Source organism: Anas acuta, chromosome 1, assembly GCF_963932015.1.
Source record: "Anas acuta chromosome 1, bAnaAcu1.1, whole genome shotgun sequence".
Lineage (NCBI taxonomy): Eukaryota > Metazoa > Chordata > Aves > Anseriformes > Anatidae > Anas > Anas acuta.
This window is the reverse complement of record NC_088979.1, coordinates 160,827,131-160,839,304: the sequence shown is the minus strand read 5'-3', so window position 1 is coordinate 160,839,304 and position 12,174 is coordinate 160,827,131. Positions and strand designations below refer to the sequence as shown.

Here is a 12,174-nt window from a genome sequence, read left to right as displayed (position 1 = left end):
AGAGAGTGCAGGTTTCCATGAAAAAATGCAGGAAATAAATCCTAAGTAGCCGAAAGCCTGGATATCAGAGTAGGATTGAACAGTTTAGCAGTATCGGCCTCTGGCCAAAGAAGGGTTAATGCTGTCATCAGTAATCTAGAAGAAGGTTATGAAATAGGACAATGTACACACTGAGGTAGAAATCTATGGAGACCGCGTGAAAAGCCTCAGCCCGGAATGTCCTGGAAATAAACAATGGGTGTAGGAAGTCTCTGCGAGCATGCAAATGCCTGTGTAGATCATCTGTAGATGTACTCGTGTATATTTGTATATATACAACAGGAGTAGTAATAAATTAAATAAATGGTGTGTTTTTTGGAACAAGGAATTATTCAGTTAGCAAAGAGGCATGCTGACCTAGTAACAGCATAAATTCATAGAGCCTAATCAATTGTGGGGGCTCTTATTAGGAATAGATGGGCAGGCATCCACCTGTTCAGCTTGCTCAGGATGTGTGAGAAAATGAAACCAAAAACTGGTATGGATTCCCTTTAGGCTTCTCTGTCTGGCGTATTGTCTTATCCATCAAGCTACCTGGCCACCTGCTCACAACAGTGAAGGCTGCCTGGGCTTATGCCCCTGGGGACAGGAGAAGCTAATCAACCGTTAAAAGCTGCTAATCAAGGAAAAGCCTGGGGACGTGGGAGACCCAGCTGAGGCCTTCAGTCTTGACCCTAAGTCTTTGTACCCACAAAGAGAGCCTGGACCACCTGTGTCCAGACTCTCCTGACAGGGTCATTTTCTCTCTTGTGCTACATTTCTCCCTGACACTCCAAATCTTTTCCAGGAAGCATTTCACAAGGGATCAACTTATAAAGCCATCCTGAGACAAGCCATCCGAGGAGCTCCCTGCACTCTTTAAGAGACAGGTGTCCCCACCAAATTGCAGATAGAGTGGCACCAGCATGGTTCCTTCCAAGCCATACAGGTAGATACAGATGTGGCAAGTGCCTGCCATGTGTGATTGTCCCCAAAATCTGTGGAGTGACAAATCTGAACGTGCTGGCAGCTCCCTCTGCTGCCAGAGGGTACAGACTGCTGTGATGGCTAAGGGACCTGCTACCAACTTTACCCATCTGCAATGCAGACATTTATACATGAGCTTCCTCTGAATTCAATAGGCCCTTCTAAAACTTCCACTGGATCTTAAAATAGGAGTCCCAAATAGGCTAGGTAAAGAAAGTGCCATTTCTTTCCTGAACTATGCAACAACCAAGAGAGACTAGCACAGATGAAAGTGTCTGAAGCTCAGTGAGATGAGTCCCTCCCTGTGGGGAAGCACAGATTTGGTGATTCACATCAAGCCCCTTGCTTGGAGGGCAGGTTCATCCACAGTGTTGCCACAAACTTCTCACATTGTCTCAGCTGGGAAATTGTGGGTTTAGAGGGAACTTGGAGCTATGAAATAAAAGCAATGTGATATAGAAGAGGAAATTTTGGAAACATCTCCCTGGAGAATGGTTCATTCTTCCACAAATCTAGCCCTGGTTGGTTTGCACGAAGGAGGAACTAGCAAGAGAGCTATGCAAATGAATTGCAGTGAGTAATTTAGTCACAAAGTACCTCTATGTCCTTCTGCCCGTGAAACCTTCTGCAAGAAAATAGGCTCACTTGTGTTCATTGACTTGAAATTACTACTTTTGTGTTTGGCTGTGGAAGTTCAGCTTCTGGGGTAAAATTCTGCACTGCTCACTAATGGGACAGGAGGAACACAGTGCTTTAGTCCTGGACTGCAGACAGTATTTCCTATCAGAAATAGGATCCTATCACTTAATTGCAACCACTGCAACACACTGCAATGTACCTGGGTTATACAACAAAGTTCACCTGCAAGGATGTTAGATTAAAACACAACAGGGGGATAATCATGACCGAAATAAATCCCCTTAAAGAGTCGGGGATCATTTCATTCTACTTTTGAAACTGGATCTGTATGGCACTGCAAGGAACCACATGCAGAGTCCCAGCCAGAGGATTACTTTTGTGCTCACCTTTCCCCTCCCACTTCTCTTGGTTGCCTTTCCTTGTCCAAAGGACAAGAAGACAAGTGGGGCACTGAGGCACACATCTACATTCCTGTCGCCACTTTCCTGTGCAAGCAAAAGCAAGCGTCACGGTGAAATTGCACAGGCTCTAGTCAAGCAGCAACACCGCCTGTGCTTTGTGCAATGCTTAAGCTCATTCAGCTCTTTTCTAGCAAGAGCCCTACAGTCGCCCAGCTCCCACAGCAAGTCTGCCTTGACCCCTGTCTTCCTCTTTCCTCCTGCTGCTGTTATTCCAGCTGGACCTGTAGCCCTACTCTCGGAGTGGGTCTTGGACCCCATTGCTGCCATGGCACTGTGTCAGTCACAGAGTGTTTCCCCATGGCAAAGGGAGCTCCTGCTCACCTCCCCTGCCCCACCTGCACTCCATGCCTAGCCATACCCTGGGGCACGCCGTGACCAAATCCACATAATCTTTTCTGGTTATCCTCAGCGTTCATCTGCCTGTACTCCTCCATGACCCCCCTCCAGACATCCTTGTCTCTCAAGGCAGAAGAAAAGTGTTTGCCCTTCTCTAGGTCGGTGGTCTTTGGTGTCAAAGCAGCACAACAACAAACCACAGAGCTGATGGAGGCTCTACCAAAATAATGAGATTGGTATGAGGGTGTGGGCCAAGACACTGACAGGAGATGAAAGGAGACACCTCCTCAGTTTCACAGTGCTGTGCTGACGGCAGCACACCTCTGCTTGGCTGCCTGTGCCAGGGGAAGGGAGGAATTGCTTTCTCTGGCCAGGAGCACCAGAGTGAGGGGAGGCAGGGCATGGGGATGGGACAAGGTCTGCCACCCCGTTGGGCTGGCAGCAGCCTGGCCTGGTGAGGATGTGGGATGGGAGATGGGAGAGCCCCTGCAGCTGATGGGTGCTGGGTTTGAAGCTGTAGTGCAACAACAGGTGGGGAAAGACTTCCAGGACAGCCATGAGGGTGGGAGGATGCGAGGGGCATTTTTACAGAGCAGGGATCTGAAAGGTTCAAAGGGGCACAGGAGGAAGTAGGGGAAAACACCGCCTTGGCTAAGCAAAGCTTTATCCCTAAGTGGGAATCCCCATAGACCAGCAGAGAACTTGAGTGCAGGTGCGGGGTCCTCTGAGCCAGCTTTGGCAGCTGCATTTTGCCTCACAGGCTGCTGTGGTGGAGCAGCCCTGAAGGAGATCGCCTGCCCAGCCCTGCTCTGCTCCACAGGGAAGATGGGAGCCTTGGCCAAGTCCCCAGGGCTGCAGCTGCCCCGTCCTTTCTTCCCACCAGGAAAGGCCTCTCCAAGCCAGGGCATGGATGTGCTCCTCCATGCCCGAGCCCCAGCCAGGCTCTGGGGCCTCCACAGCCTGGTGCCCAGCTCCTGGTTCAGCACAGGCTGCTGGCACCCAAAAGCTGGGTGCGGGGAACGGCGCCGAAATCCCTCCTTGGCAGGGTATTAATTCCACAATAATAAGCCCCTTCATCTCCTTCAGGCTCTGGAATAGCTCTTTAGAGCATTAGCAAAGGAATAATCCCTGTCATCTATGCAGCAATTTGAGCACAAGCTCAAGCGTGGTTATTGTGTCCCCAGGGCCACGCTGAGCCCATTCGTTCCTCAGCATGTGACATGGGGACACTGGCGCTGTGACAGGGGCCATGCTTGTGGCACAAGCTGGGTCCCCAGCTATTTAGTGCAGGGACACCTCCAGTGGCAGGAAAGGGGACAGAGGACCATGCCCTGGACCCATCCTCATGCTGGCAGTGGTTGGGCTACCCCTAGAGCCCCACTGGTGTGGCCAGAGAAAGTCCAGGCAGACAAAAAGCAAGCAAGCAGCGATATTCACCCAGCCAGGCAGGGTCTCTGCTAGCGGGGGGTGATAGGCCCCCCCATCCCGCTCTCCTAAGGGAGCCAAGAAAGCTCACAGTTTAGATGGATTAGCCAAGAAAGGGAAGAAAATACCGTTGTTTTCAAGCAAGATCATTATGAGTCATGGGAGGCTGAAAGAAGTTTTCCTGAGACAGCAAATAAATCCCCTGGAAAGAAGCCAGTGAGGTGCCAGCAGAGGCAAAGATGTAAAGAGGTTTCTGACAGGCAGACAGAGTGGGATTAGGGTGTGCACTGGTAAAAAGACCCAAGGCGGTAACAAGAGATCCCCGGGCAATGCAAGGAGGGCTGAAGCATGACTGCACTGCCTGGTGTCAGCGTGAGGGGGCACAGAAACCCACAGGGCAGGGGAGAGCTGCAGGAAGGAGATAAGGCAGCCACAGCAGGGGATGTGCCAGCAACCAGCACAAAGTCCTGCTGGTTACACACCTGGTATTGTGGCCGCTGGGCAAGGCCTGGGCATGGAGGCATTGCCTGCTCCTGAACATCATGGTCTGGAGTGCTGGGGCAGTGTGGGGCACCTCAGCCCTGTGCAGGGGGTCAGGCAGGTGGAGGCAGGCAATGGTGACTTACAAACCAGAAGGCAGGAGCTGGTCACTACTGCGGCCTCTCCAGTTATAAAACATCACAAAGTAGGCCAAGAGAGATGCTGTGTGGGGGAAAGCCCAAGGAAAAGGGAAAAGAGATTTCTCTGTGGTTCCCACAGCGGCGGGCAGAATTGCTGCTACAAAACCACTTTGACTGTGGCAGCACACATCCAGCTCCACTGTTGTTTACAGAAAATCAACCCTGGGCTGTGGCAGGAGGGAAAAAATGTGCATGGGAGGGGCTGCTGCCCAGGGGTCTCAGCAGCTCTTTGCAAAAAAACAGCAGGGCAGTTTGATACCTAGCACTGGCTGCTGTCAGTGGGCAGATGAACAGGAGGAGTAGGAGGAGGAGGAAGAGGAAGAGGAGGAGGAGGAGGAGGAGGGTTCCCAACGCATTGCTCCAGCACCTGGGGAAGCCAAGATGGTTGGGGAGATGATGACAGCGAGTCCCTGCAGGAGGGAGCAGTAAAAGATGGACCCCAGGCACTTGCTGTCTCTTGCTCCCTTACAGCTGCCTGGTTTTGGGCAGAGCTCAGAGCAGCTCTGCCCAGCCCACAACGTGGGGCTGGGGGAGTGGGTCGTGGGGTGCGGGGAGGCTTCAGGAGCCCAGCCTGGGTGGGAGGGGGACAGAGAGAAGCAGTGTGCAGCTGGAGTTGGGCTGGCAGTTCTAGGAGCAGGGATGGAGAGCTTGTGCCTGCGGGGAGGAGAACAGCTGCTAGCTGTGCTGCTCAGGGCTTAACGCCTTAAGAGCCCAGCTGATTCCTGCTCAGAAGCAAAGGGAAAGCACAGGCGTGCAGGACAGAGGGCTGCTCAAGGATGCTGTGTTTCCCCAAACCATGACGGGACAAAGGTTTGGAAAATGCATCGCTTTTTGCCTATTGCCTTGGAGTTGCCTGAGTGTTGCCCGGAGCAGTGCTGCTGGGCCCAGGACCGCTTTGCCCAGTGCAGGACCCGTCTTGAAGGGGCTGCCCAGAGACTCTGACAACGGGACCTACGTGCACAGCAACATCTCAGGTACTCGAGCAAATATTTGCCTTCCTCTCGGGCTGCTGGGTTCCCCACGGTACAGCGCGAGAGGCACTGGGACACCTCTGCAATGGCACGTGGGTGCTTCTGCAGAGGGCACATAGAGCACGTGTAGGGGCTGCAGCAGTTGTGGGCTCTGGGAGGGATATGTCACGTCAGAGGCAGGGTTGCAGGCATGGGAAGGAAACAACGCTTAACTGCCTTCCTGACAGAGAAAAGCTCTCTTCCATGTTAATCTCTACACATATCACAACGGGCCAGCTCTCTGGCCAGGGGACAAGCTCACTAAACACATCCCTGTCCCTATGGGCTGAGCTGTGGCCCTCAGGAAAAAATGAGGATGGAGATTTGTTAAAAGCAACAAATACATGTAATCTCCAAATGCTGCAGGTCATTATGGTTTTTAATCAGCTTCCTAGAGCAGAGCAGGTGCAGCTCCTCAGTGAGGGGTGCATGGCATTAGGGCTGCCACAGGGCACGTACTGCCTGGTGCTGTATTGTTCACCTTCCCAAACCTCTGTCCACTTCATGTTGTTTCCAAAGTGCGTGTTGGGAACAGTCCCCAAACCACCTCATTCTCACAGTGTCACTAGGGATTGTTGGGAAAGGTCCTAGCCAGTGACAGACAATTTAACCATAGAACAGGTCCAGTCTAGGCATCCTGGCAATGTCCCTACCACTGCTAAATTTATGCATATAGAGGCATCTATTACCTCTTAATAACATTGATGGACCCAGAGAAAGTCTGATCTTACCCAACTTGATGCTTTCTTGTCAGCCCCTCTGACATCATCTCAGCAAAACCAGAGGCAAAACAAGGCTCTCTTGTATTAACTTTACTGCTGCACTTTGAATTTACCTCAAAAACTAAACATAGCAAGTTTTTACCTGTATGCTTTAAGCTTGGCTAAGCTTTCTGACCAATGTCTTCCTTTAATCAAGGATGTTGATGCTGATAATATCTGTTACACAAGAATCTACCCATCTACATTTCCTTTGCCTTGTGTTGGGATATCTGTGTTTTTTGCAAGCATACATCCAGACTGGCATGCTTTTGGGAGTCAGAACAAAGGGGTGCAGTCAGACACAAGGGGTGCATTGCAAAAAGCATGACCTAAACAAAATAACTGGGTAGTTTTGAACAGTTGTGGGTAAAAATAAATAAATAAATAAAATAAAAATTAAAAGCTGGAATGGAAAAGGTATCCTTCCACAGCACAAACTAGTATTTTTTACTGGTTTGAGTTCAACCCAATAATATTCTCCCAGAGTCTAACTTCCTTGGCTGTTTGGGGTATTAGAAAAGCCTATTCCCTTCCTTTTAAGGAAGGGTGACCCTTTTAAGGGTCCCTTAAAGATGACTCTTTGAAGGGTCACTCTTTGTACCCTGCCCGCATTCTGTAACCTTCTGGTCCCAATTCTGCTGGTCAGGAACACCTCACAGTACAGAGTTTGCAACTGGGAGACTTACTTCCCAAACAGGCATTAGACTTCTATGTCCCTGCTTTAGGGTTATGCAAAAAAATCCTAGAGCCTTGGGGGACCTCCAGGAGTGACACAGGGGACGGGCAGCCATTTCAAAGGCATCACGCCGTGGGGGGCTTTGCCACCACCCGCCCTTAATTTCTACCCTTCTCCCCCAGCGCAGTGCACAGCTCTGCCCACGCCACGCCACGGACACTACTATGTGGACAGAGGCTCAGGCGTCTCCTTGGGCTCGGTGGTCGTGTACTGGTGCGAGGAGGGCTATCAGCTGGTGGGCAGCGAGAGGCTGTCCTGCCTCCACCCAGAGAGTGCCCCATCCTGGAGCCACCCCGAGCCCCGCTGTGAGGGTAAGGAGCCCGCCGGCAAACCCAGCCCCAGCAGTGCCAGCCCTTCTGCTCTCCTGTAGGGTTTCAGCTAGGTGCATGAGACCTCCATCCTTTTGCTAACCAGTGGTCCTCTCCAATCTCAGCCAGTGGGCCCCATAAAACTGGGCCCCAGTCACCCTGAGAGGGGACAGCAGAGGTCCAGCTCCACCCAGCTGGTGGCCATCAGCACCAGTGAAACACAATGCTTTCAGTGGGGTGCTTGCAGGAGCATTTAATGAGCTGTGTAAGCTGGTGCAATGCTGTGACCTAGCTGTCCCCCAAGCCCCCAGCGCCCGCCCCTTCACTCCCCTCATGAGCGAGCTGCAGGCCGTCATGAAGCCTCCCCTCAGTCAACAGCTCCTACTAAGTTACTGTCATCCAAAAACTTACTTAGTGCGCGTTCAACTCCTGTGTCCAGACCATTAACCAGGCGTTCTCTTGCTCACACTAACTGCTACAGAAGTCACCAAGGCTGGTCAAAACCTGGTACCAGCTTCCATTCGGCTCCAGGTGCCAGGCACAGGGTCTCCAATTCACAGCCAAAACATTTCAGCAGGAAGAAAGATGAACTTTGTAATAACCCAACACATGATCTTTATAAAAGTACATGTGAAGCAAATGGCCCTTTTTTTTTTTTTCTGTTATGAGCTCATCAAGAACTAATGGCTTAATGCCGAAAGAACAAAGTCTGTATTGCTTTAAAAGCTCTCCCTCATGCACTGGGAATCGTGTGCCTACATAAAATGATTTCAGGAAAATTGTCCTCAAGAAAGTTATTTATTTTTGCAGCAACAAGCAAAAACACAGAAGTGGTAAATACTATATAGCTATGCATAAACTATATTGCTCATGCTGGCCGACGAGAATTAAAGACCTTAGGGGCCCTTTCAAAAAACATCTATAAGCAAACCTGTAGTGCAACAGCTGGCTAAAAAAGTTTTAAATGGAAAAGGTCTAAGAGCTTTTGCTGCTTCTCCTTCACTTGCTCAAGACAAGCAAATCCATTTTGAAAAGGTGACATCTCATAAAAGTCAAATTAGAAATGTGCTTCAACTGCAGAACATCTCAGCAGGTCCTGCACTGGAAGAGGCTTCAGCTCAACCCCTAAAACAACACAAGTAGCTTGCTCTTTAAACACAAACACAAATAAAGCAATTCCCCATCAATTCAGAGCTGTAAAATTTGTTGATAGCCAGTGAGTGTCTTCTGTTCGTAAAGGCAATCGTAGCAAAATAAAAGTAATGAACTTTGTTGCCATAGTTTACACGCAGTCCTGCAGTAAAACCCTCATTAGCAAACCTTATCTTCCCAGCTCTAAACAGGCGGTGCAGCTTGTACGCTGCCTCATGCAGAAACATCTTCAGTGAGCCAAAAAAAAGCCAACCCGCAGTTTTAAATCACATTTCAGGTTAACACAAATAAAGAGGTTTAAAAACAGTTTCAAGGAAAAAAAAACTCATACACGCCGCATTTCTCTTTGAAACAAAAAACAAATCTCTGTGCTTTCTGAAGTCATAGTTTGGTTGTTTCGTAAGTGTGGTAAGGTTGAAGGTTTTTTTGAATCTGTGTATTTTATTACTTTGAAAACGTACTATTTTTGCTGATGCAAGCAAATGCTTTCCTATTATTTTGACCTTGGGGAGGGAGCCACATCCCTAACTTCAGATGTTTACAACGCAGACGTCATTTAGCTTCCCAGTAGGGTTTGATCACAACGCAATTCACCCGATCCTTCCAGCCATCCTCCTCAGTGCGGGCAGCGATCCCACCCTGTCCACCTGTCCCAGGGAACTCGGCAGTCGGCGCACTGCACCCACTGAAGTTGCCAAGGGATTCTTTATAGAAAAGCCACCTCGAGAGCCCATTTTCCTTTCAGATAGCTGTGTTTCCTTAACCTTTTTTTCATTTTTTTTCCCCCAAAAGAATGGCTAAGCAAAATATGCGTTCGAGGTAAAAACCAACAGTTACCATATGTTTAATTGGAGTTTAGTTCATGCTACCTTCGTGCTTTATGCAGGACATACCAGAAGCGCTGTTTGCTGTCACAGACAATTACTTTATTTAATTTGAACCACAAAATACTACTTTAGAAGCCTTTATTTTTTTCATAAACCTTTTGTTTATTGACCAGCGCCATTTTGTGACGCTCCCACAACCCCTATACAGCAATTAATTGCCCGGGGAGGGGATGGGGGGGGTCTCGGCGGTTCCCTCACCCTTTGGGGCAAGGCGGCCGCGGCTCGACGGCCGGGGCGCCGCACGGGGAGAAGCCCCCCCGGGGGCCGCACGGCCTCGGCCGCCTGGTCAACCCGTCCCGCTCTGCCTCTGCCCGCAGCCGTCCCGCAGGCGGGCTCCCGCCTGGCCGTCGCCGCCTCGCTGGTGAGCGGAGCCGTCATCGCGGCGCTGGCCGCCGCCTTCGCCGTCTGCTGCTGGCGGGAGCGGGCGCGGAGGAGCCGAGGCCCGGGGTGAGTGCGGGGCCGGGCCGGGAGGGAGGGAGGGCCGGGCTGACACAGCCTCGGTGGAGGGGGCAGAGGACAGCAGGGGGCAAGGCGGGCTTGTGGGATGGGGGGCCGGGGTGCGGGCAGGCGGCTGTGCTGCGGCTGTCCCCCTGCAGGCAGCAGCCCCGCAGGAAGGGCGGACGATGGGAGCGCGGCCCCTCGGCGGCGGAGAGCGGGAGGAGAGCCCTGGGGAGGCTGAGGCAGCAGCACCACCGCCGCGACTACCGCCTGCCAGCCCTCTGCAGCGCCGTGAGCACGGGGGCACACGCGGGCTGCAGTAACCTGGCCTGCCAAAGGTAGGGAGCAGCCCCACGGGCACTGCCCGCAGCCCCCCGCACCGTGCCGGAGGGGCTGGGGGCAGCAGCAGGTGGAGGTGAAAGCTGCAGCGCCTGGGCATTCACCCCCCTACCCCTCCGACCCTTAGCATCCTGAAATGCCCTCCTTCCCTAAGTCCGTCTCAGCTAACCCAAGGCGGCACAGCCTTGGTGGGCTGCAGGCTCCCTTGGGTGCTGCGACCCCACTCACAGCCCTCTCTCCTTCTTGCCTTTGCCAGGAGCTCAGAAAACCTGCCAAAGCTGCCCCTGCAGAGCGCACACCCCGCAGCACACCTCCTGCCCCCCTGGGCAGCGCAGCCCCCCGCAGCACCCCACCGCCTGCTGCTGCCCCTGGGACCTGACTGCATCGACCTCACCCGGGGCCTGCCCCCCGCCTGCTACAGAAGCTACGAAGACCACCAGCTCCTGCACAAGTTTGGGAGGCCGGTTTGAAAATTTAAACTGTCAGTCAAATGCCCCCTGCCCCCTTTTTTTTTTTTTTCTCCTTAAAAGATCAATTCCTTGAAGCCCCACAGAGCTCAGAAATTGACAAGAGCCAATTACTGCACCTGGGTTTTCAAATGGAGAAAATTGGACGCTCCATGTTGAAAGGCTTTTTTGATACAATCCTTTTATTGTTTCCCCTGTGTCCTGAAGTGCACATTTCAAAGAAATGCCTGGGTTACCGGCTTCTTAATTGATCATTTGGGTGAGATGCATGAAGCCGAGTTAGAACAGCCCCAGTTTAAGTCAGAGGCTGAGCACGTGCAGAGTTTCAGGTTTTAAACACAAGAGCCTGATTTGCTGTTTGGGGCTCCTTTAAAGGCTGAAAGTGAACAGCGAGTGCCAGTTACCAGAACAAGGAATCTATGTCATTAGATAAGTGGAAGCATTTGCAATTCATTGCACTTGAATGGAGGCTGAGATTTAAAGTTTTTCCTGTTGTTCAGAACTTGCAACATCCTCCCATCGCTGTAGTCAATCTTGGACTTGCAAGATGCAATGACAAGTGGGTAAAGATAACCAGTCAAGAGGAAAACACGAATTTGTCCTTAGTACAAAAGACCTAGCACATTTAAAACAACCTGGGATTTTTCATTGCTTTTCTCCTGCATTAGAAATTCACATCACATGTATCAGGACCAACAGCAGTGCCTGAAGAGCTAGCATAAGTACTGTAGTTTGCATTCAGAAGGCAACAACACCCATAATTCTGTCCAGGATTTCCTGCATGGAAACTTAGGGGCACATCCCAGGCAACCACCCACAGAGCCTGGCCAGCAGACCTGGCATAGATAACGTGCCTGACACATGCTGGGCACACCGGGCTTGAGGAACACAAGCTCACAAGTGCGCAGGGATGCTCTTCATATCTCGGGAGTGACTACTGAATTAGAGAGGTGCTGGCAGCCCCAGAGCTGCCAGATGCACAGGGCAGGGAATAAGAACAAACACCCAGAACTTGAACCACGAGCATCGCTACCATCCAGCACTCAAAGATACAAACTCAAAATGCCCTGCTACAAAGCCTGGGAGTTTTAGGCTGCCAACTCAGTTTCCATCAACTTTTGCTTTACATTTAATTAAGGCTTCTTTCCTTGAAAAGATGCAAGGTAGCACATTTTTGTGATAAATGCAAGACCTACTTGGTAGACCCCCCTGGAAAGACTGCTGCTTCTCCCTGGAAAGAAGGCTAGGGGCACTTTTTCTATTTGTAGTAATAATAAAGGAATATCTCCCAATTCTACTTTTTATGTCTTCTTTTCACACCACCACACAGCAGAAAGACTGGTCTGGGGGCTGGCTGTCAATGGGGGGAGGCAGCAGGTGCTAAAGCTTGTACAGTCCCTTTCATAAGAGGATGACTCCTGAAGTGGCCACTTACTGGTAACCACACTGCAAGGAAGAAAATCTTTTCACTCCCACAAAACTGAAGCTGCAGAAAGGACAGAAAAAACGAGACTTGCCCTGTGTTTCCCT

The 12,174-nt window shown here is 51.1% G+C and overlaps 2 protein-coding genes across 3 annotated transcripts in view; one reads left to right on the top strand and one right to left on the bottom strand.

Moving 5' to 3' along the window:
* Window positions 1-7,965, bottom strand: part of LOC137849339 (solute carrier family 23 member 1-like) — a 30,222-nt gene extending 22,257 nt beyond the window's left edge. For both annotated transcript variants that reach the window (XM_068668887.1, XM_068668888.1), the window contains exon 1: window positions 7,773-7,965. The gene's annotated coding sequence lies outside the window, so the exon portion shown is untranslated. The remainder of the gene's footprint in view (window positions 1-7,772) is intronic.
* On the top strand, window positions 5,197-11,941 carry LOC137849340 (protein lev-9-like). The gene is made up of 5 exons (XM_068668890.1): window positions 5,197-5,520; window positions 7,176-7,364; window positions 9,718-9,847; window positions 9,997-10,176; window positions 10,434-11,941. The coding sequence occupies exons 1-5, from the start codon at window positions 5,343-5,345 to the stop codon at window positions 10,645-10,647; spliced, it is 891 nt and encodes a 296-aa protein (XP_068524991.1). The 5' UTR covers window positions 5,197-5,342; the 3' UTR covers window positions 10,648-11,941.
* The last annotated feature ends 233 nt before the right edge of the window (window positions 11,942-12,174 follow it).

What these genes read in the sequence shown, in the direction of transcription:
- LOC137849340 (XM_068668890.1), top strand. Translation starts at nt 5,343, where the DNA reads ATGACGGGACAAAGGTTTGGAAAATGCATCGCTTTTTGCCTATTGCCT. An exon ending in CCCCGAGCCCCGCTGTGAGG is followed by an intron (nt 7,365 to 9,717) that starts GTAAGGAGCCCG and finishes CTCTGCCCGCAG; the next exon opens with CCGTCCCGCAGGCGGGCTCC. An exon ending in CGGAGGAGCCGAGGCCCGGG is followed by an intron (nt 9,848 to 9,996) that starts GTGAGTGCGGGG and finishes GTCCCCCTGCAG; the next exon opens with GCAGCAGCCCCGCAGGAAGG.